The sequence below is a fragment of the Rhinolophus sinicus genome, chromosome 7 (assembly GCF_057876585.1).
Source record: "Rhinolophus sinicus isolate RSI-liver-muscle chromosome 7, RSI-T2T, whole genome shotgun sequence".
Lineage (NCBI taxonomy): Eukaryota > Metazoa > Chordata > Mammalia > Chiroptera > Rhinolophidae > Rhinolophus > Rhinolophus sinicus.
This window is the reverse complement of record NC_142507.1, coordinates 31,483,362-31,507,210: the sequence shown is the minus strand read 5'-3', so window position 1 is coordinate 31,507,210 and position 23,849 is coordinate 31,483,362. Positions and strand designations below refer to the sequence as shown.

The window sequence follows — 23,849 nt, the reverse complement described above, 5'->3', positions numbered from 1 at the left end:
ATCTTTGACACTGGCCTTGAAGGTTGGCATACTAAGAAAAATTCTATTCTGCTGTGCCTCAGGAGCCAACCTAAATGTCGTTTATTCTTTGAAGCTTTCCCGTAACTGCTCCCTCTGACCCCCAAGTTAATTGCTCTTTCTCTAAAGCTGACTCAATGCTTTTTTTTTTTCATCCTCTGCACACATCTGTGAGGATATACATAATCCTTGGAGAGCTTGTTTGTTTATACAACTCAGGGAATGGGTAAACAGATTCTCAATGTTAAAATGTCGAGCAATACCAACATAAATAGAGCAAAATGGGAAAGTTCCTCTTAATGATTTGTTTTCAAGTCTTTTTTTCTCATGGACAGTTGTTGTTATTCAGAAGCAAATGTGGGTCTTATTTTCCATTCTAACTTAAGTGTCTGACGCAGCCTGTGATATGTAGTCTGCCCTCAGTCACTATTGGTTGAATGAATGAAGATGACCTCGGCCTGTGTCCATATAAACTACAGATAGCATTGTAGGCTCTTTTCTTTCTAAACTTTAGAAATGGATATTTAGTTAGTGGAAAGGTCTGTATACATTTGACCAGGGCCCTGTGTGCTGTTATACTTGCCCTAGTGTGATTTCTTCTACCGTTCATGCTACTTCTTTAATAGGCTCAGAATGCAAGTTGGGTATATTTTATAAGGTATAAAATCTGCTTTCTACAAAGACACTGCACTAGGAGGATTCTATTATGTTTCAGTACAAATAGAACTAGATACATTAATTTTCATCATATAGTGATAGGATCTACTAGGAGTTGTGATTTGTTTTATTTCATTTTGGTATATAAAAACAGATATTGTCAGTTTGATATGTAAAGGGCTGGGCATAGATAAAACCATGAAATAACATGAAGAAAGTTCGAAAATCCAAGTTTTATACACTTATAATTTAAAATGTCATATGTTCTACAAGGCTTTTTATCAACAACAAAAAAAAGTTCCTTGTTTCTTTCCTTATTCCCCAGATGCAATTAATTTCTGTTCCTTTAGCTGTTTATTTTTTACTTTGCTTCCATATTCTTTAATAATTTTTTTCTTTTTTCTTTTTTTCTATCTTCTGTTTTTCAGATTTAGATAGTAACTATAACTGTTGACTTCTTAACTATAGAGGATAATAATAATTTAAGTCTTACACACTCTACCACCCAGCCCAGCCCAGCGGACCCATGCAGACACACACACACACACATGCACACACACGCACACACACACACACTCTTTCCTCTCCCCATCTTCTAACTTCTAACTTAGTTATATCTAAATTTTTGGTTCTATCAATACTGACTGTTGACTTCATTATAGCCATGTAAATACTCATAGCTGAGTTATATGTATACTATGACATTTCCTTTCCTAGACAACATTGTATTTTCGCTGGAGTTAATAATTGTCCCATTTTCATTTGCTTGGTTTTCTGTATTGCTATCACCGACAGATCCTCTGAATCTCCAGTAAAGGGATTTCATCAGTTTCATCTTCTTGGACCATCCTTCACTGCTGTCTGACTGACTCCACTGTGACCTATAGGCCCATTCCACTGCTGTCATACTGGGGTCTCCCTTCCTCATCTGTTTGGGGCTTCCTTTCCCTCCTTCCTGTGCCCTTTTCCTATTTCCTTTGCCTGTGCTATCTTTTTCCTTACTTTACTCCCTAGTTTGGGTGGAGCACTTCCTGGGCTTGCTTTCTAAGAAAGGAAGCATGAGAGATGAGTTTCTGAAACTCATGTGTTTTCATTGTGATTAGTAGTATAAGTAGGTATAGAATTCTAGATTGGAATCCATTACATCTTAGAATTTTGAAAACCTAATCCCTTTATCTTCTAGTTTCTGGTGTTTCTATATGAATCCAATGCCATCTTAAGTTCTGATCTTTGTTTGTAACTGATATTTTTCCTCTTCTCCAGAAGCATTTGGGATCTTCTCTTTGTTCTCAGTATATTGAAATTTTGTGATGATAATGCTCTGGCTAACTCTTTTTGTTTGTTTAACCCATTTGCTGGGCACTAATGGGTCATTTCAATCTGGAAATTCACATCCGTTGGTTCTGGAATTTTTAAAAAATTATTTTTCATAATTTTTTCCCTTTTTCTCTATATTCTTTTTCTTAAAACTTCAGTATTCAAATTATGTGTTTCCTCTATTAATCCACTCATATTTTTTTACCTCTTCTCTCCTATTTTATCTCTTTTTTTTATAACCCTGCCCCCCACTTTCTGCGAAAGTTCCTCAGTTGTATCTTCCAATCTTGATTTTTTCACTTCTGCAATCACATTTTTCTGCTATTCTTGTTTCATGGTTGCAACATTCTTTTCTCTGTCACGTTGAAATGGAAGGGGCACTAATGAAATCCATTTGTTTCTGGGCTTTTCCTACTAATGCTTTAGTGGTCAGTTTTCCCAGATTAAGTCAGATTAAGTCATTACTACTCTGGCTTCCAAACTTTGTTAGTTTTGCCTTTTCTCTGAGGTTTATACCTTATTATTATTTTTTTTTTATCTCTTGCAGTGGTTTTACAGGGAACTCAGGGGAGCTAACCGTGTTCAATCTGCCAACTTTAAATGCAAGACTGTGACAGTGCCTCCCACTCAGCCCACTTTATTTCCACTTTCTCCCCATCTAGTTCCCAAGTTTCTGAATGTTCTTTTTGACAGTCCTCTGCCAAAGCTGTCTATCTTCATTTTGTTGCCTCTTTCAGTGGTATTACATTTAAGCAAGGATCCAAGTCTTTGTGTTGAGCACCAAGGGTGGGATTTCAGATGTTATCTAATGATAACATGGAAGGATTTTAGGGGGTTATTGGGAAATCCAGCTCTTTTCATTGTGCACCAAATTACATAAGGCAGTCACTGCTCTGCCCCACCCCCCCAGCCCCGCCCCTGTGTCTGGAGTGCAGCCAGCTTTGTTGGAAGTTCTTACAAGTGGAGAGGCACTTGACTGTTGACTACAACACTTAAATATAAAAAAACTCACCTCTGCTCCCAGCCCTACCATCTTCAGATTCTCATTCTTAGCTTGTCTGTGCCTCAGTCTCCTCACCTATGGATATGATAATAATATTCCACCTTCCTCTTAATTTCCTAAGTGCAATGACTCATCAACTTTTTCAAATGCTTCAGAATGATTGCCATATAAGCAGCAATCTTCACATTTATGTTTTGACTGATTGTCGCTGAACTTGAATTACAGTAAAACCAGCAGTATTTGTTCTTTTGAATCACAGGAGATCGTCAACAAGAGGCTCAGATTTTCATGAGCTTAGTGAAGGAAGCGATGAAAAGAAAAAGCGAGATTCTCGGAAAAGTGGCTTTCTCAATTTAATCAAATCCCGGTCCAAATCTGAGCGACCACTAACGGTCTTGATGACAGAAGAACCCTCCTCACCAAAAGGGGTGGTTAGAAGTCCAGCCATAGATACACCCAGGAAGGACATGAAGCCAACCGAGCACAATGGCAATTCTGAACGGATAGAGGATCTAAAAACACCTGACTCCCTTGAAGAAAGTCAAGGAGAAGACATGGGGAAGGTGGAGCGCAATGACAGCAAGGGCAGCCCACAGGGAGGGCGGAGGTACGGGGTCCAGGTGATGGGCAGTGGTCTGCTGGCTGAGATGAAGGCCAAGCAGGAGCGGAGAGCGGCTTGTGCACACAAGGTAAGGCAGGGGCCCTTTTGACTTACTGTCTTTGGGTTTTCTCCCCCATGGGTGAGCGAGGTACAGAAAAATAGCCTGTTGGTTAAATAAAAATCCAAAAACCAAAGACTTTTTCGTAAAGAACCCAGACCACTGACCACAAAGGCAGGGCCAGGTTTTCCCTTTGGCACTAGGGCCATCCTCTTCCCAAGAGCCACAGCATTTGAGGTAAGTTGTTGACTGTACCTGCCCAGGTGCTTCCTGTGCATTTTGTAGAAGTATGTGGCAGCAGTTCCAGAGAAATGCTTAAATCTGGGAAAAGACTGAGTCTGTTGAATTGCAGTGGAAACTTGAGGGTGACTAGAGATAGGAGAACTGACAGAGACAAATAAAAATACTGAAGCCAGATTCTAATTATGGAAAAGTAGATCTGTTTTTCACTTATTTCATAATTTATTCTCTTTTACAAGCCTAAAAATTCCTTGCAATGTTCCAGATTTAAAAGTCAAAAAGCCAAAAATTGCACATTGATTTTATTTGAAGTATCAGGATGAAACAGTTCACCTTAATGAACCCTTGATTTTCAGAAAGTACATGGTAAACTATATACCAGGGTGGGGAGGGCTGTTTATATTACTTACATGATCATTTTCCAAATGATCATTTTTTCATTAAATCTTGCCTCCCACATGATTTTACCAACTTTCCGCTATAGTTCTACCTTCAGTACCTCTGTTATGTAGCAATTTCCTGGTTACAAATACCTCCAACCTTAGGGAAGCGTTGAGGGGGGTACCATATAACCCTATGTTAACTGCCCAAAGAAATGTTTATATTTTAATCTGTTTTATAGAATTTCCTTATAACAGTTAATGTATTGTTTTCACCAATGAGCAGTTTATTTTATCACTATTTCCGTTGGTGAACAGTTGCCTTTTGGTAGAAAGATGAGAAGTGCTACAGGGCTTTTCCCATGTGCTTTGGAATTTGATATGTAAATAGGCTGAAAATGGCAAAGTTCTTACGGTTTAGTATTTTTATTTGTTCAAGGCTTATACCAGTGATCTCAGCACCATCTAGTGTCTATTTAAAACAACAACAATGATAAAACTAAGTATTTAAAATTTGAACCATCAGGAGTATTCATTCTATCTCAATAATAAAATAATAAGAGAAAGTTTTTTTAATTAGTTTTATAATATTTTCCCCTAAAATTCCATCACTGTATTCTTTATAAAGTTAGCAACATAAGTATCAGTGGTAAATATACCATTAATAAAATATATATGTCATCTTCACTTTCCTCTTGAGTAATTCTCTTTATACTATTCACTTTTAATATGTGTATTTCAAGAAAAAGAACTGTGAAATGAAGATACGGCATCTATTATTTATTAACAAAGGAGAGTAATACGCATTGAATGCTTAGAAGCCACATCTTTTCTTCTGGGGCCACCTAGTCAGCTACCTACACTCAAAGCTTTATCCTTACAGTTCCTACCCTAAGAGAGTGGCATTTAACCCTCCCCATCTCTGCCATCACAAACTCTTCCCATCTGAAGTTTGTGGGTTTTTGAAATTAATTCCACCCTGGTCTCCTGTTTTTGCCTCTTAAACAACAGATTTGTGTCCTTTGGCTCTGCCTCAGTGGCAAGGAAGACCCTGCCCATTTTGGGGCCTCTTTTACCAATTTTGTACATCAAAGTTGAAAAGGTTTCCACTGCTTTTAAAACTTGATTTTTGGAACCAATTTGGAGAGGGTCCTATAAATTTGTAGAGATATCAGTAGCCACATCGCAGGGAGCATCAGGGGCAGCAGAGCCCACATAGCAGTTCAACAAGAGAAACAGGAAGCATCACTAAGCCCACCGGCTTCCCCAGACTCACACACCTCTCACCTGTGGGAAGCATCCAAGGAATTGGCCGCACTTTGGGCCCCAGAGCCCTGATTGTAAACACCAAACAGAAGGTGCTCCTCAGAGCTTTGTCCTGAGAACTTCAGGGAGACAGAGGTCAGACACCATCAGTGTAACAGCAATAGAGTTAAGGAGGCATTCTTTGTTGCCATTTATTATCTGTTTTGTTCTTTTTCTTACACTTTAATAAATATGCACTTCGTGGGATGCTTGAATTTTTTAGAAACTTGGGAATGACACCATCTCCCAGGAGTCTTCCAGCCTGGCCATGAGCAGCACAGAACGGTTGGATGGAGGTGGGGCAGGTAAGCAGGCTGTTGTCATTACCTCCTTAGGAAAAACACTTTCTTTCTGGTTCTAGGAGTCGCACATGATAAGAGAAAAATAAAGATAGGGAGGCAAGAACAGGCTGCTGTGTTGTATGTTCTCAGTTTTGACCTAAAAGAAAACTACTTTCCTTCTCTTGCCCCAGCTCCACTTAGGGACACATCTCCCATCACTAGTGTAGCCTTGTGCCTGGATAGGATACCTTTCAAATTCCTAAAAAGAAGAAATTGCATTGAGAAGAACTCCCAAACTATGGGCATTTGAGGAGGGAGGACATTTTGGGGACATGGCTGATGTTTTTAAAAAACAAGCCGTACGTAGTATGTGCAAGGAGGCTTTTTTTGTTTGATATGAGAGAATGTTCTTCCCTTTCAGCTTGAATATTCCATAAATATCTAGAGTCCTTTGTCCCTCTGACTTTTCAGGTATAGTAAAAGAATAAGATACCTTAGATGGAAACTGGAGAGTAACTTGAAAATTGCATGTTAGAAATCTCATTGTGCTGTTTTGAAGTTTTGAAGTTCTTATGCATTAGTATCTTCATGCAGTCAAGAGTTGGAATATAAATCATATTTAACAGGCTTATTTTTGCCAGTCATCTGTTTAAATTAAGGCAGCAAAAGGGATAGAGGCAGGGCATAAGATGACATTTCTGAGCCATTCTCACTAACCATGAGGTTATGGCCATTGGCATAGCCCTCCTCCCTCAGGACCTGCAGCTGGACCCCTCACTGATTATTGTCCAGAACTGTGGCACCCACAGTTGTGCCAGGTCCAGGGAAGACCTGACTGCTGCAAGTGCATTAAGAACTACTATCTCTGCACATTCATATGGACCTGCACACTATCCAGTGCTTGTCTTCTGTGCAGTAGTCAGGGGTGACCAGAAGAGTACCATCAAGTCCATTTTCTATGAAGAATTTTAGTCTTCCACCAGCATATTTCTGTTCTAAAAATATGCTTAATGGGAAATGACAATAAACAATTTCAGCAATTTGTGCCAGGTTTTTCCTAGCTTCACATGATTAGTTTCTTTCACCTTTGATTTTTAGGATAAAGTGTGCTTTTTGTACCCATTTTCACTGTAGTGCCTAAACTGCACCCAGGTCTTCCGGAAACCCGCTTCAATTTGGGGACCCCTGAAAAGAATGCCAAAGCAGACCCCAAAGTGGACATGGGCTCCCGGTCTCGGAGCTCCTCCAGCACATCCACCAGCCCAAAGCCCCTCCTGCAGTCCCCCAAGCCCAGCCTGGCGGCACGGCCCACCATCCCGCAAAAACCAAGAACTGCCTTACGACCTGGTAAGGATTTTTCTGGTCAGGGAGTGACACCGAGGACAGTGGCTTCCCAAGATAGCTGGGATGGGAATCCGCAGATGGTTTCCAGAGCTGCCTGTGAATGTGGGCTCTGCAGAGGGAGTCATGAGAAGCCTGCCAGAGGCTGTGGAATTGACAAAAGCTGGAAGGTTCTTTTATTCAGCAGCAAGGCCACCAAGTCTGAGACTGTCATTGCATTCAGTGCTACAAGCTACAGGGTGAGACTGGAAAAGCAGTCTTGTGTTATACTGACACATTTGTAGTTCTTGAGGTAGCTTTCTGAAACCTCTCTCCAGGGTAGATAGACCCTTCAGAAGGCTGCCATTTAAGGATGAGGGACACAAACAGGGAAAGAATAACTTCCTCTGTTTTTACCTCATATCTGTGAGTTACTTAGGGTTTAGAACAGGGCTTGGCAAGCTGTGGGCCTGTTTTGTAAATGCACTGTCACTGCACTGCCACACCCGGTGTGCACACATCAACTCTGGCTGCTTTGTGCTCAAGGGTCAGAGTTAAGGAGTTGCGACAGAGGCCATTTCACGTGCAAAGCCTAAAATACTTATCATTTGGCCCTTTACAGTAAGAATTGCCTGACTCTAAGTTTAGCAAACCTAATGACAGAAGAAACTTAAAAGTATTAGAAATGGATTAGGCTCTGCTTTATTCTCGCCTGCAACTGCCTCTTTTCACTGTAAGGTCTTTTTCTCTCTCTCTCCAACTTTCTATCATAATAAATTTTAAACATATACAAAAGTAGAATGATAATACAGTGAACCCCATATCACCTCTTCACTTTATTCCCCCATAAAAATTAGTCAAATAAGGATAGAGATACAGTCAGATTATGCTCGTCATTGTCATCGTCATTGCTGCTAGTCTAAACTGAACACCCAACCCTGTGCCAGGCACTGTTCTAAGTGCTTTATATGGATAAACTCCTAATGTCCCCTAATGTCCCCACTACAGCTCATTTTACAGATGTGGACTGTGAGGCACAGAGATGCTCGGTTTGCCAAGGCACACAGGTAGTGAGTAGCAGCCAGTTTCTACCACCTGTAGGTGGGGACCACTCTTCTCCTGGGCTCTTCCCAAGGGGCATGTGTATGGAAAGTAAGACACCCAATTCCTCATAGTCTTTCATCAATACACAGATGATTTGGGTAGAAAGAGAAAAAAGACAGTGTCGCAAGTTACCAAACTCATTCCACTTGTGGATCTTTTCCATTTTCTCTCAAACATTTCTTTCACTCACCATGCAGCCAGCCTGGTTAATCCTCTTTGGTCTTCATAGCCCGTTGATCCCTTAAGTAATCCAGTGCACGGTCTTCAAGGAGAAGCCACAGAGAAAGGAGAACACTGGAGTCACCTCAAGTAACCCTTGAAGCAGATCACTAAGGATTTCTGATTCTACTCAAATCTTTTCACAAACCAAAGTTCGTTACAATGAGGTACACAAAAACTTCTTGGTGGACACAAAATAGCTTCATAATACAAAGACTGGGGAGAATGAAGGCAAAGAAAATAGTTTAAAATTTTTTTTTAAATGATGACTACTCAAAAACAGGCAGGCATTTACATCAGCTAGGTGTGTCTCTAGTCCAAAGTAAAGAAACAGCACTTATGAAATAAACCTAATCTAATTTGTGGAGTATTTTGTCTCCTCAGATGCTAATGGTGAATATAAAACTAGCTGGATTCCCAGTATTTTATTGCAAAGAGCGTTTATTTTAGTTTCTTAGTGTTCTTAGTACTTACTATATTGAGAAGTATGTTAACAAGCTAATGTTTTTATGTTTTTATGGAGCTTGAGAATTCAGGAGACATTTTCAAATACACTGTCTCATTTCCTCTCCACAGTTCTGAGAGATTGTCGAGATAGGTAGTCATTTTCAGTGTCTTGACACATCCCTGCTTATGTAGTGAAGCACGTAGGACACCTGAATCGGAAATATGAGGCTGAAGAGGACCTGGCTAGAGGTTTTCTTCTGCACACTCAAATACACTCACACACATACACACGCACACACGCACACAAGTGCCAAATTGAGAATTACCTTGCTGGTAATAGCGGAGAAAGGAGGGTGATTGCATAAATCCTTTCAATTAGAGTGAAACAGTGCAGCCTTTAGAATTAAGAGACTAGAGATCTAGTGCTAGCTATTTTGCCACCTTTATAGCTTAGCAGGTACTTTAATCTCTTTGTACAGTGATCACCAAACTCCTTTCTGTTTGTAAAAGTCCATGATTCCAAGTTATTCGTAGTAGTGTCAGTATGTGTATGTAAGTACATGTACCAACATGCACAAATACGTGTGTGTGTGTATATATTGTGACCACTTTAGTGGATTTGACAGCAGATAAAGGTGATGGGTTATCAATTGTACATATTTTAAGAAAACCAAATAGCTTTTGTGTTTGAGGCAGAAGGAACAGTTAGTTCACTTCCAGTCCAATTTTCAAATATCAGCTCATTGGAATTCTGTGTCTCCAAGATAGATTAACATCTGTGCAGATTTTAACCTTTCTTCTGTTTTCATTATTTTTCTCTCTGTCGTTTGTGGATGTTATTATTTCACTGAGCAGAAACATGAAACTAGTTCCTGGCCAGAAAAATTCAATGCTTTTCAAAAATTATTAGTCACCTGTATTGAAAGAATAACCCAACTTATGTTTTTTCTTTTTCTTTTTAATTAAAGTTTGTTGGGGTGACAATTGTTAGCAAAGTTACATAGATTTCAGGTGTACAATTCTGTAATACATCATCTACATATCACATTGTGTGTTCACCACTCAGAGTCAGTTTTCCTTCCATCACCATATATTTGATCCCTTTTACCCTCATCTACCACCCTCCTCCCCCATTTCCCTCTGGCAACCACTAAATTATTGTCTGTGTCTATGAGTTTTTGTTTCTTCATTTGTTTGTCTTGTTCCTTTGTTGTTTTCAGTTTTATATACCACATATCAGTGAAATCATATGGTTCTTGACATTTTCTGTCTGACTTATTTTGCTTAGCATAATAATCTCAAGATCCATCCATGTTGTCGCAAATGGCAGCATTTCATCTTTTCTTATGGCAAAATAGTATTCCATTGTGTATATATACGACAACTTCTTTATCCATTCATCTATCGAAGGACACTTTGGTTGTTTCCATGTCTTGGCCACTGTAAATAAAGAAGCAGTGAACATTGGAGCATATATATCTTTACGGATAAATGTTTTCAGATTTTTTGGGTAGATATCCAGGAGAGGGATTGCTGGGTCATATGGTAATCCTATTCGTAATTTTTTGAGGAACCTTCACACTGCCTTCCATAGCTGCTGCACCAATCTGCATTTCCACCAACAGTGTATGAGGGTTCCTTTTTCTCCACAGCCTCTCCAACACTTGTTACTATTTGTCTTGTTGATGATAGTCATTCTAACAGGGGTAAGGTGATATCTCATTGTGGTTTTTATTTGCATTTCTCTGATGATTAGTGATGCTGAGCATTTTTTCATATGTCTATTTGCCATTTGTATGTCCTCTTTGGAGAAATGTCTATTCAGGTCCTCTGCCCATTTTTTAATTGGATTGTTTGTCTTTTTGTTGTTGAGTTATATGAGTTCCTTATATCTTTTGGATATTAACCCCTTATCCGAGGCGTTGTTTGCAAAGATCTTCTCCCATTTGGTTGGTTGCCTGTTTATTTTGTCAGTGGTTTCTTTTGCTGTGCAGAACCTTTTTAGTTTGATAGAGTCACATTCATTTATTTTAGCTTTTACTTCCCTTGCCTTTGGAGTCAAATTCATAAAATGCTCTTTGAACCCAAGGTCTATAAGTTTAGTACCTATGTTTCCTTCTATGTAGTTTATTGTTTCCGGTCTTATGCTTAAGTCTTTGATCCATTTTGAATTAATTTTGGTATGTGGTGACAGATAGCAGTCTAGTTTCATTCTTTTGCATGTGGCCTTCCAGTTCTCCCAGCACCATTTATTGAAGAGGCTGCCTTTCCTCCATTGTATGTTTTTGGCTTCTTTGTCAAAAATTATCTGTCCATATTTATGTGGATTGATTTCTGTGTTCTTGATTCTATTCCATTGGTCTGTGTGTCTGTTTTTCTGTCCATACCATGCTGTTTTGATTATTGTAGCCCTGTAGTACAAGCTGAAGTCAGTCCAGTTTGTGGAACAGTTTGACTCATGTGTTTGTCTCCACAGAGGATGTCCCAGACTCTCCACCTGGCCTGAGTTCCCCTAAAGTTGCCCTTCTTCCACCCGTCCTGAAAAAAGTTCCTTCAGACAAGGAAACAGAAGGCCAGGGTAGCCCCCAGCCCAGCCCCAGGACATTTTCCCAGGAAGGTAAGAAATGTTTTTTCTCTGGGATAGCTCTCCCCAAAGAAAGTCATTTCAGGAGAAAGGAATTTATCCTGGACTTATAACTAATATCTTAGCTTTTGCTTAAGTCAGCACTCCTAGGATTAAATTTTGGTACCAGAGCAGTTTCTTAGTTCAGAAACTCAATTCAACATTATTGATAACATTGGATCTTAAAGAAGGACTGCATACAAAGAATGAAAAGCATAACTGAGATACCAGCACAGAGGTCTCACGTCTTTGTAACAGTGATCACTAGATGCTCCAGCACTGGCTCTCAGTATATCAGGAGTGCCTTAAACATTATTTAGTGACTCATTTGGTGCTACTTGTAGGTTCCCAGGTTTCATTATTTTCAAGAAACACTTCCCCTGATTGTAAATGACCATTGCCATGGTTCAGGAGCAGCCTGCTCAGGTCTGAGTGACCTTGTGGTCTCTGTGCTTGCTCAGTCATGGGATCAGACATTGCTCATTCTCAGCAGTGTGGCACCTGCATGGATGCTCTCAGAGCATCATTGCACCAGTTTGCTCCTTCTAATTTGTGGAGCAGGAGCAGAGCAAGATAATCCTGGGATGTGCATGCCATCTCCTAGAGGCAGATCAGGAGTGGTGATGAGTGGAGGTAAGGCGTGTTTGGGTGGCGTCAGCACCTCACTATCTCTTTCACCCACCTTCCTCATTCTGTTAAGTGCAGTCGACTCTTGGGTTCTGTCCTTCAGAAAGTTGTAATGTGATTGCTGTTTTAAGCCCCACCTATAAAGAAATTCTAGAGCCATACAAGTCATCACTGTGTCCAGGTAGCTCTCATTGTGGATTGCAGTTGCTTTGTTTTATCTCAGATTTGTTTGATGCTTTAGAATTCTTTGGCTTCTTGCCTCTGACATCTTCCTACATTGGCCAGTTTTATTTTATGGATGGTAGTCTTGGTTGAAGTTAGGAAGTAATTCTGAGTACTGTCTTTGTAGTTTGAGAGTCTAATAAAAAAGTAACACTGCCTGCTTTCTCATCTCCATTCTGCAGATTTGTTGAGTGGGTACAAGTTTCATCCATCTATTGGCTAAAAATAAAAGATGGTGGGGTTTTGACCAAAGCTGATAAAGCACTTCCATCACACATAGAAACCAAAGCTATGAAAGGTGGCTGGCATGTGTTATCACATGTGGTAAATAAACACAGGGCTCTGTGTTACAACCACAGGCGTTGGAAGTCTTGGTGTAGAAAGAAGAACCTTTGGTGGTGCCAGATCAGAGTGACTTGAACCAGCAAGTGTCCCTGACAGTCCTGCTTGTGCCACAGAGCCCCTCCCCCATACCTACCTTCATTTCCCTTCTTTCTGCAACTGCTGACTTTTTGTCTTCACTTACGAGAAGCTTTGAAAAATGCCTGAAGGAATCCTGTTGGAGAGAAATGGGGAGGGAGGATGGGTGGAAGTGGTTAAGTAGGAATGTTCATTTTGTCAAAAGCAATTGAAATAATGGAAGGATTAAAGAAAAGTCAAAAGGTTGAATGAAAAATAACATTTTTAAATTGATGTTTTCTAGATGCCTGTATGATTCAAACAAGGCCTAGAGTAACCTACCAGCCTTATGAGTAAGAATGTGTATCATAGAGCCTCTGTAGTTTACAAAGTGGGTGACATCCTAAATGCCACTAGCATGTTTTTAAGTTGCTTTGAAAACGCCACGTGTTCTTTCCCCAGGAAGTTAAAACTGAGAGTTTCTCCTCAAACATTTCAGAGCTTCAGGGGTAGGTGTTTGATTCCCTTCCTCCCCCTAATACCAAACATTATGAATGGTTCATGCCTCCACCTTCCCAGGTAAATGGTAGGGAGTATAGAGCTATGGAGTCCATCACTTTTCCACCTGGGATCCAGAATAAGTCAATGACAGGATCATTCTGATGATCACTTGGTATTGAAATTGGCCTGAAAATATACATGAGGTCGGAGAACAATTTGTAATGTCCAAGGTGGTAAGATTTTGACTTCGGTTCATTTATCGCTTGTCCATTAAGCTGGCCCAGGAATAGAGAGCCACTTGTGAAACCTGTCTTTTTCTTTAAAAAAGTGTTACTGATGTGCTCATTCCTGTTTTCTTGTACATTATTCATTCTGGTTACTTCGTTTCCTTGTTCTGTGCCTCCCTTTGGACTAGTGTGCCCAACTAATTTCTGAAACAGGTAAATTACTATGATTCTTTGGGATTAATCCATAATAATGTGATTTTCATTAATCCATCCTGGAATCGAAATGGTAACATTGGGGCCTTTTTTTAATACCTTTTGGGGGCAGACTCAGAGCTCACCTCATTTTGCACGATATTTCCATAATGTTGGCTGTTGAAGTCTGTAGAAGATGGTGCATCTGTTCAGGACCAACACTGTAGGTTCCTTGAATCCTAAGTGGGGTGGGTAAGCTGATATTTAATTTTTAATGTTAATGCTTTTTAATATTAATGTTGACACATTGATATATTTGCTGATATAAAGGGTAAAATGAATACCTTTTCCTCAGTAGTGCAAAGAGGAGATTATTACAAAAGACATTCAGATCATGACAGTGACAAGCCTTCCAGTAAAGGGAAAAGATCTTCAAAACTGTACTCCACCATTGCAGAAGAGGAGGTGAATGCAATTGGGCACAGGAAGTCACAGCCAACAAATGGTTAGAGTCTTCGATTATCATCCCTCACTGTCCCAAAGCTTACGAACTGGCACTAACAAAAACAAACTTTAATTGAGTAACATCTGTCCTGGGACTGGGACGATTCATACAACTGATTTTTTTCCCCCCTAAATGGCAACAGAATTGTCCTTCCATTTGAGGCTAAAATTATTGACTTAAAAATCTAATATTAGAATTTCTCATGAGGAGGATCAAGTTATCTTGGAGTATGGTGACATTTCCTTTCAAATTTTTGTGATCATGTAGGTTTACATGTAGGTTTATTTTTGTATTTGGGGTCATGTCTCCTATCCTCTTCCTTTATCTGTCTGTTTCTCTGTTATATTAGGTTTAAACTGGGATTGGATCAGCAATTCTTAAAGTAACATACTTTGTACCTTTGGGAATATTTGCCTAACATTTTACCTTAAATCCTTTTAGGAAAGGATCAATAAAAAGCCAGTGACTAAATGTAGAACTTGTGTCATACACATGATCTTTCAGTGTACATTTTATGACCTTTTAGTAAGAAAGAAAAATACCAATTAACTTTTTAACCTCTAGGAATAATTTATTCTTAATTTTATAGCAGTTACTCTATGACTCCTGTCTTCCATTTCACATTGTAGTAAATTCTGCAATGTTTTGTTCAGGTGAAGACAGTCCCAGGAGACATGGCAAATCAGCTGTAATCTCCAATGGGAAATTTTAGAGCAATCATTGCTGATTCAGAGAGGAACTGTCTTTTCTGTGACTAATTATTCATCATTTCCATGGTTAATAACTTTTTATAATTATGACTTGAAAAATGTTGTAAAGGAAATCTTAGTATCATAAAGAAAAAGAATATATAATATTCTCCTTTGTGAAATTTCCTTAAATTACTCCTTCCCTTTATTTTCTTCTTGTAAAACTTTATCAGGGGTTAACATATGAGTGAATTGGTTCCAGGGATGAAGTGTATGGCGTAGCATTCTAGCTATAACTCCACACCCTTCACTGCCTCCTGAGAAAGTACCCAAGAAGGCAAGTCAGTGGGAGTGACTTTGTTATAGGAATAACTAACTTCTCTTTATTGCAAAAGGATAAACCATTCTCAAACTTTAGCATATTATTATTGATAGTAAACCTCTGACTGACCTTACAGCTTAACAGCCCAATGAGTTATGATGCCTCAAGTGGGTACTGTTGTCTTAAGAACTCTCCTTGACAGAGTTTTAAAAACAAACAAAAAAAAAAATCCTGATAAAACTGCATCTACCAGCTCCCCACCAGTAACAGCACTTGGAGCCAGCCTTCTGGGCCAATACCATTGGATGAGACATGTGCTTTGACTTGCCTGGTGGTCTGGTACACACTAGCTAGATGATCTGAAGGTCACGTAGGGATAGATCATTCTATTTGGGCCAGGTAGCACCTGCCCTAGAGAAAACCCACTGACTTGCTCCTTCACTTGTAAAGGATTTCTTGTGTGGTAGACATGTTTATAGATACGTGGTTACAGTAGTTCTTCTCTCTACAAGAGATTTCCTCTAATATTTTCAAGGAAATCTGTTATCTTCAAGTCATAAAAAAATTACATAAATGAGCACATAAGACATTTATTTTCTGAAAAGAGACAAAGTTGCTTTTTAGAGTATATCAAATCAGAATCTCTGTCTCTATATTGCCTCTTTTGATAAGGACTCCCAAGGTCACATAGATGTTTCTAGGTTTTGGAAATTTACATTTGTACTATTGTATCAGTTGACTTATATCACTTAATTATTAACAAATCACCCATAATGCAATGCAGTGTTCCATCTTCATTAGGCCACTAAAAGCACTTTCTATAATACACAAAGAGACCACCTCCCAGTACCACACTGATCATCTTGAGAGGCCTTGAATTAGAGTATAAAGAAGATGAAGACAGAGATAAGCCAAATTTTAGAAAGGCAAGAAATTCTGTTTCTGTCTCAGAGTTTTTTCATGACCTCTTTGGCTTAAAATTCTGATTGTGATGGGCTATGTCAAATTTTGATGGAATTAAATAGGACAATCTTGTATTTGCTTTTCCACCTTGATTTATTGAAATACTGACCAGAACAAAAAGAATAATTTTTACAGGCGCCTCAATTAAAATAATTTTATGTATAATATTTTCATTTTGTTTTGTCAGTGCCAATTCCTAGCACTTGACTTTTTTCACCCTTAAGAACTACATAGCAGTCTGCTTTCTGAATAGTTCCTACTTAACAAATAGCATTTCACAGAGCAATTTTATTAAACCATTGTGTGTACTTTCCTTTAAATCTTTGAAAAGCAGCTCTGATTATACTAAAACAGCTTTTTTATTTTCCTCAGTCATGTATCGGTGAAACAGAGGCTATTGTTCTCAAAGCACACTGCATATTTTTATCATGATTATTATGTTTTAATTGTGTGGCCATTGTAATATTGACTTGACAGTTAAAATGTTCACTTTCTTTTTCTAGAAATATTTGTAACTGCATCTTTTGAATTTCATATCATTTCCTTTCTACATTAATTATACTCTGTGATGTTTTCATTAAAATGTTCTATTTTCTTAAAGAAAATAGTTGGTTTTGGCTTTGTATGCACTGTAATGTAACCGATTTGTACAGGCCATCTTGTTCTGAGATTCCTTTTATGTATCACTTTCTTCTTCCATAATCTAGTCTATAGCCAACAAATGTTTGGCTAAGGCTTATAGTCTGTAAGCCAGTAGATCTGGGTTCTACTACCCCTATATGAGTTCTTCAAAAGAAATTTTAACAGTCGGTTGGCATTTTTGGCTCTTGCCAGAAAGTATAAAAAAATCAGGGCTAACTACTGAGTATTATTTTAAGGTCATCATGTTTTTCTTCTGGGAAATAAGGATATCAGTAGAGCTTAAAATGGAGAAAAGCTCAAATTTTCATATCAATCTCTAATTCTGAGTTTATATGAATGTTTCAGAAGCTTTAAAATTAGCATATATATGCAAAGTCAGATCATCTTCAGGAAGGACAGATTTCATGTTTGAGCCTCTGTGCCAACTATCACCACTGTAGATGGGATGTGAATATGCCAGGGGTGCCAAAAAAATGTATACACATCTTTTAAAATGTGTATATACATTTTTTTTGGCACCCTCCATATATGAAGTGTTTGTGTTGAATAAATAGCCTGTTTACTCAAGTATCTTATAATTTTAATGGTACATGAAGGAATAATAAATATGTATATTGACACATGTATAGAGACCCTCTAGCACTTTAACTGTACGAATACTTACATTGAAGAAGTGTAGTAAAACAATCTGATTTTTTTTTCACCCTATATAAAGTCAAGCATTAAGTCAGGCTGCCAAGGAGAAGGTTCATCTGAATTAGTAAAAAGTCTGTATTTTATAAATATTTCAAAATAATTTCTGAAGTTTGAACTTTCAAGCAGATATAATCTTATTTAAACTGTCCAGTAATGACAGCCGACCAAACTTAACGTCAATATAACTGTAATTAGTATCCTAATTATATGCAGTCAAATGAATGTTGCCTAAGGTCTGGAAAACAAACTTGACAAAGAACATTCTGCCTAGAAAGTTGTATGTACTGGTGATCTGAACTACCAGGAAGGCAGGAGACTGGGAGACCAGTGCTTTGGTTTCTAAATTTAACTGTTAGTTGTGTGACCTTAGTTCTTTGACCTCACTATGCCTCAACCTTCCTAGCCAAGAATGTTGCCTACTACAATACTAATGAAATGTCAGGTTGTTACGAGTCTCATTATCTCATTTACACTCACATTTGATAGAGTTTAGTCAATGAAAATGAATATTTTTAGAATTAATTTTTAAATAGTGTTACCACCATAGTGAACTGCTTTAACAGCCCTCTAAAAGGACATATAATTATTCCTCTCAGTTAGATAAATTATAATTGTTGGTTTCATAACGGACACCAGGTCTATGCCACCAATCCAGGAACCAGCCTAGTAACTTGTTAATTTTTGCTGTATCCTTCCATTCCCCAGCCTGGGAGGACTCAGAAGCCCAGTGTCACTTGGATGGAAACTAAAGGACAGTCTGCTTATTGCAGGAAGATTCCTGTGTTGGATTTCTCTGAATATCAGCTAGCCCTGCTACAGTGACCCTTTCCATGGTTATCTCAGGTTTTATCTGTGACAGACATTTTCGACTGCATGAATTTCTCCATTTTTAGAGAGTACTCAGATGTCATATCACATAACATGAATTAGACCTGAGATTTCCAGGAAGCTAAAACAATGGTAAAGATAAAAAGTTTTTTTTTTAAGAATTAGAGCAAATATGTTTGCTCTGAAGACAGATAAGCAGTGTATCACCATATTTATTTCTTCCCTTGAACCTGTAGTGTAGGAAATTTATTCTTGAGTCACTTGATAGGAAAGAACACTTATTTTGGTTTTAAAATGGGATGAATAAAATTTTCTATCAGGTTTAACTAGTAATGCTCTATTTTGGGATTAGATTATTGCAAAATGTCTTCAAGATAAAGACATTATAAATATTCCCTACTTCCTCCTATTCACAGGACACACAGAAGTTGAGAATTTAAAGGACTCTGTGTATTACTATCAAATTGGTTTGGTGATAAAGGGCAAACTATAGAAAATTATTTACCTTTGTCCCAGAACCTGGCTTGTAAACAACTTCCAAAGGACCAATCAAATAAGTACATTTAATTTTTCACGCTATTCATGCTAAAATATATATATATATATATATATATATATATATATATATATATATATATATATATATATACACACACATAATCTCAATTATTTATTCTGAGAATTTGCTCAAAACTTGGGTAAAGTAAGTCAAAATTTTTTTTTTTAATTTCGTACCTTCACGGTGAGATTTGAAAGGTATATGCTTTTCAAAATTTTGGGTGATTCAATTTAGTGTAATTAACTGAACATTTAAACTTTTATTGGCCAGAGATCAGAATCAGTCCTGATGGCCAGATAGGCAAGATAAGTACTTTATGATGTTTGCATTTTGACTGTTAGGTTTCATGAGCTTTCACTTCCTGAAACACTCTTCAGTGGATTAAACATTTAAATAGCCAGTTCTTGGCAAGATGAGTTCTTAGCATAATGGTAAAACCAAAATGATCAGAAGCATTAACTGAATCCTATTGCTTCTCCAGGACTGTGGTCCTGGTTGGATCACTTGAACTTCTGACTGATGAGGCACCTGCACTCTTCTTTCAAGCCAAATAAAGTGCATGATTTGGCATTTTTAGCTTAAGTGGTGTCTATACAATAGACATGGTGAGTAATATTTAATAACCCTTAACAGCCATGCTGGTGCATAACACCTGAACTTTTCCCCAAGATATAGTGGCAGTACAGCTATGATCTATTTGGAAAGAACATAGGCTTTGGAGAGAGGTGTAGTTGAAATCCTGATTCCAGATTTTATAAAACCTACATTGCAGGGTAGTTGTGAGTAGTAATAATAATAGAGAGAGTGCCTGATGTGACACATGACAAAGGCACAGTTCCAGCAATTATTCTCTATCATTGCTTTGTGAAATCTCAATGGATCCTTCATGTTTATATACGAGGTCAGACAATTAAGGTCGCAAACTCATCCTAGAAACAGTGCTACATACCTCATTGCTGAATATCACTATCATCACCTTCAAAGTACTCCCCTTGAGAAGCTATGCACTGATGCCAGCACCTAGTCTACCCTTCAAAGCAATTTTGGAACTCTTTTTCTGGAATGGCCATCAGAGCTGTTGTCGTCACATTACCCTTGAGGTCTTGAATATCATCAAAATGTCTTCCTTTCAATATTTCCTTTATCTTCGGCTAAAGAAAGAAGTCATTGGGGGCCAGAACAGGTGAGTAGGGAGGGTGTTCCAATACAGTTATTTGTTTATTGGCTAAAAACTCCCTCCCAGACAGTGCCATGGGAGCTGGGGCATTGTCATGTTTCAAGAGCCATGAATTGCTGGCAAAAAGTTCAGGTCATCTAACTTTTTTACGCAGCCTGTTCAGCACTTCCAAATAACAAACTTGGTTAATTGTCCAGTTGGTACAAATTCATAATGAATAATCCCTCTGATATCAAAAAAGGTTAGCAACATCATTTTGACTCTTGATTTGGACTGATGGAACTTTTTTGGTCATGGAGAATTGGCTGACTTCCATCATGCACTTTGACGCTTTGTTTCAGGGTCGTATTGGTACACCCACATTTCATCACCAGTGATAACATGGCCCAAAACATCATCTTGCCTGTCCAAAAGGTCTTGGCAAACTTCAACTCTCCTTTCCTTTTGTTCATTGGTGAGCTTTTTTTGTGCATTGGAGACCACTTTTGCATACAACTTTCTCATGCCGAGATTTTCAGTTAAGATTTTCCTAACTCTTTCTTTATCGATGTTTACTTGGTCTACTACGCTTCTCACAGTCGGTCGGCAATTTTGACACACAATTCAATGAATTTTTGCAGTGTTTGCATCAATTCTGCTCATTACTGGCTGTCCTGACCTCTCTTCATTAGTGTTGCGTTCTCTCCCTTAGAAAAATGTTTAATCCATTTATACACTGGCATTTTCTTCATGGTATTATCCCCATAAACTTGGACTAACATGCCCTTCATTTCACTTCCACTCTTGTCAAGTTTAACAAGAAATTTAATATTTGTTCATTGTTCTAATTCAAGCTCAGACATTCTTGCAACGGCACACAAAAACATGCAACAACAGTAATGAACGCCACTCAGCAAGACACCGTCACACGGCAACATGAACACTGCTGTGAGACATTGATATACCAAGATTATGAAACCTTACTGAGCTGTTTGTACAGTGCTGCCAATGTAAGCACATGGTGGCAAAATTCACGAACTTAATTGTCAGACGTCATGTAATCAGAGCAGGCGACAGTAATGGCAATTCGTTTTACCTGGAGTCTGCTTCCTAAAGGGTTAAACAGACCATTGGCAGCATTAATTCATTTTCAAAAGACTTTAAACTGTTCATCTCCTGGAGAGTGAAACTGAGGTTTTCTGAAACACAGAAAGATGTAACAAAGATTGCTGAGGCCTCTTCTTATATCCTGTCCCAAAGCAGAGATTGCCAACCTACATGGTCTGCAGAAGCATCGAATGGAACATTTGTCCAGCATTGCTTCCTACAGGCTGTTTGTCCTGTTCTGTCTGCGGCATAAGGGGGCAGCTGCATAAGAGGGCAGCTGCATAAGGGGGCAGCTTATCCTTCCTGGCATCTCCCTTTGCTCCCCACCACCCATCCTCACCTTTTGGGGTCTTCACCCTCAGATTCTCAACCACATCTGAGAGGCTCATCTAGACTTTTTTATGTTTTCTTATTTTAATTTATGTGTGGTTCTGTTGGTTTTTAATTTCTGTCTGGAGTCTAAATGTAATAGGTCAATTTCTGAGACAGTTCATCTTGAATCCCCCCCACTCTTTAGAGCCCTGTACCTGACTGGTCAGGCCACTGGTATTGCCTTGTTAGTCAATGATAATGATAACGGCTTTCTTCACTTTGTTTCAGTTTCAAGGAGAAGCTGGGGCCAGCTGGCCCAGGAGTATCAAGAACAAAAGCAGTGGTCCTCCAGTAAAGACAGCCATCAAGGCAGCAAATCCAGTGACTCTGGGGAAGAAGCAGAAAAGGAGTTTATTTTTGTGTGAAGGTCACTCAAGTACAAGGCCATTGTGCATGGTGCTTTGTTAGCCATCGGAGAGAAACCCAGGGCAACACCTCCTATTTCCTATGCGCTCTTTTCTTGGTGCTTTTTTTTCCCTTCTTTTTCTTTCTTTCTTTACTTTTTTTTTATTCTTAAACAGAAACAGACCTATTTCTTGGTAATCAAAGCACATTTGTTTGGTCTTCTCTCAACCCTTGGCATTTGATTTCTAATCATTCCTTCATTTGCCTTCAACAAATGCCAGCAAATATCCCATGGGCCCTACTTGAATTTCTCTAAGGCAGCTACCATTTGCCCTGCAGGATGAGTATTTGGAGGTAAACAAAGTGACTGGACACACGCTCACACAGTGGGGTACTGCTGCATGTACCTGTGTCAGATCTGCACTTGACTCAGTAGAGCAATTTATTCTTGATGTATGCAATTGCACATTGTAATTATATTAACAGAGCACACTAATAAATCATTTGTATAAATTCTATATATATTAGATCTTGCGTAGGGAGTCTACATTCTCCCATGGGGAACTTCTTCCTTCCTTATGTGGAATTGTACATTTAAATTTGGTCATTGACCTTTGCAATATCATCAACAAGCACAGTAAGAACAGAGTGAGAGAGGCCCATGGCTGCTTCTACCATGTGCCCAGATTAAAGTATATAGTTGATTGGAATGAGCGTTTATGAATATTTGTGGTTTTTGAAGGCTTTTGACTTCTCTCTGTTTATTAGCTTTTAATGTGTGATTTTTAAGGGAGAAAGCTTTGACACCTATTAAAAAATCAAAATGCTACTCTTTTTAAGACATTTCACAAATATTCATTTACATTATAGGCTGATGGTATTTTATTCATATGTATATTTATACCAATAAAATGATTTTACAAGTGGAATTTTGACCTCCAGCTACTTTTAAAGTTAGGTTTGGCTTGTGGTGGTGAACTCTTTTTCTTTTGCAAAATCCAGAATAATCACAGTTCCCAGATTATCAAACCAAGTTACATTCAAAATAAATGAAACTTGCTAATTCTATTGCCTGCTCTCACCTTTGGGAAAAACATGAAATTTATCAAAAGATTTATTACGAGTTTGATCAGTTTCCATTGCCTCAAATCAAGCGTCATATACAGGATGCAAGCATGAACTATGAAGTGTGATTGGAAGAGTCACAAGCAGTGTGGTTGTCTTTTGGAAAGAATCACAGAAGGGGCTGTGTGACTGGTTAGGGTTACATTTAAAGTTGATTTTATGTATGAGGTTAACTTTAGAGTTGGAATTAGTGTTGAGGTTTAGTATAAGGTTAGGGTTAGGGCAAGTATTAACGTTGGGGTTATGGAGAGGATTAGGTATAGGTTTAGGGTTATTGTTTTAGGTTCAGATTAGGTATATGGTTAAGATTGGGGTTAGTTGTAGGGTATGGGTTGAGGTTAGGTATAGGGTTTGGTTTTAGTTTAGTTGTAGAGGTTATATTAGTGTTTGGTTTAGAGTTAGAATTAGGATAATGGAGAGGGTTAGGTGTAGAGGTAGGATAGAGGTTAGGAATAGGATTAGCTTGAGGGTTAGGTTTAATGCTAGGGTTGAGTTTAGGGTTAGGTATAGTGTTAGGTTTTAGGGTTAGGTATAGTATTAGAGTTTGGGTGAAGGTGAGGTTGACTTTTTTTTTTTTTTAATTTATTGAGGTGACAAGTGTTAGTAAAATTACATAGATTTCAGGTGTACAATTCTGTATTACATCATCTATAAATCCCATTGTGTGTTCATCACCCAGAGTCAGTTCTCCTTCCATCACCATATATTCGATCCCCCTTACCCTCATCTCCCACCCCCCACGCCCCACCCCCCTTACCCTCTGGCAACCACCAAACCATTGTCTGTGTCTATGAGTTTC

General features: G+C 38.5%; 1 protein-coding gene across 15 annotated transcripts in view; it reads left to right on the top strand.

Annotated features, from left to right (window-relative positions):
- CARMIL1 (capping protein regulator and myosin 1 linker 1) overlaps positions 1-22,854 on the top strand; it is a 352,154-nt gene extending 329,300 nt beyond the window's left edge. For 4 of the 15 annotated variants that reach the window (XM_088799443.1, XM_074319291.2, XM_074319286.2 and 1 more), the window contains 6 exons: positions 3,255-3,684; positions 5,803-5,884; positions 6,995-7,207; positions 11,427-11,567; positions 14,097-14,246; positions 21,809-22,854. In XM_088799443.1, coding sequence (XP_088655569.1) covers positions 3,255-3,684; positions 5,803-5,884; positions 6,995-7,207; positions 11,427-11,567; positions 14,097-14,246; positions 21,809-21,945 — 1,153 coding nt within the window. In that variant the 3' untranslated portion in view covers positions 21,946-22,854. The other 11 variants (XM_074319290.2, XM_074319289.2, XM_074319293.2 and 8 more) reach the window with 9 other exon arrangements.
- Positions 22,855-23,849: the final 995 nt, after the last annotated feature.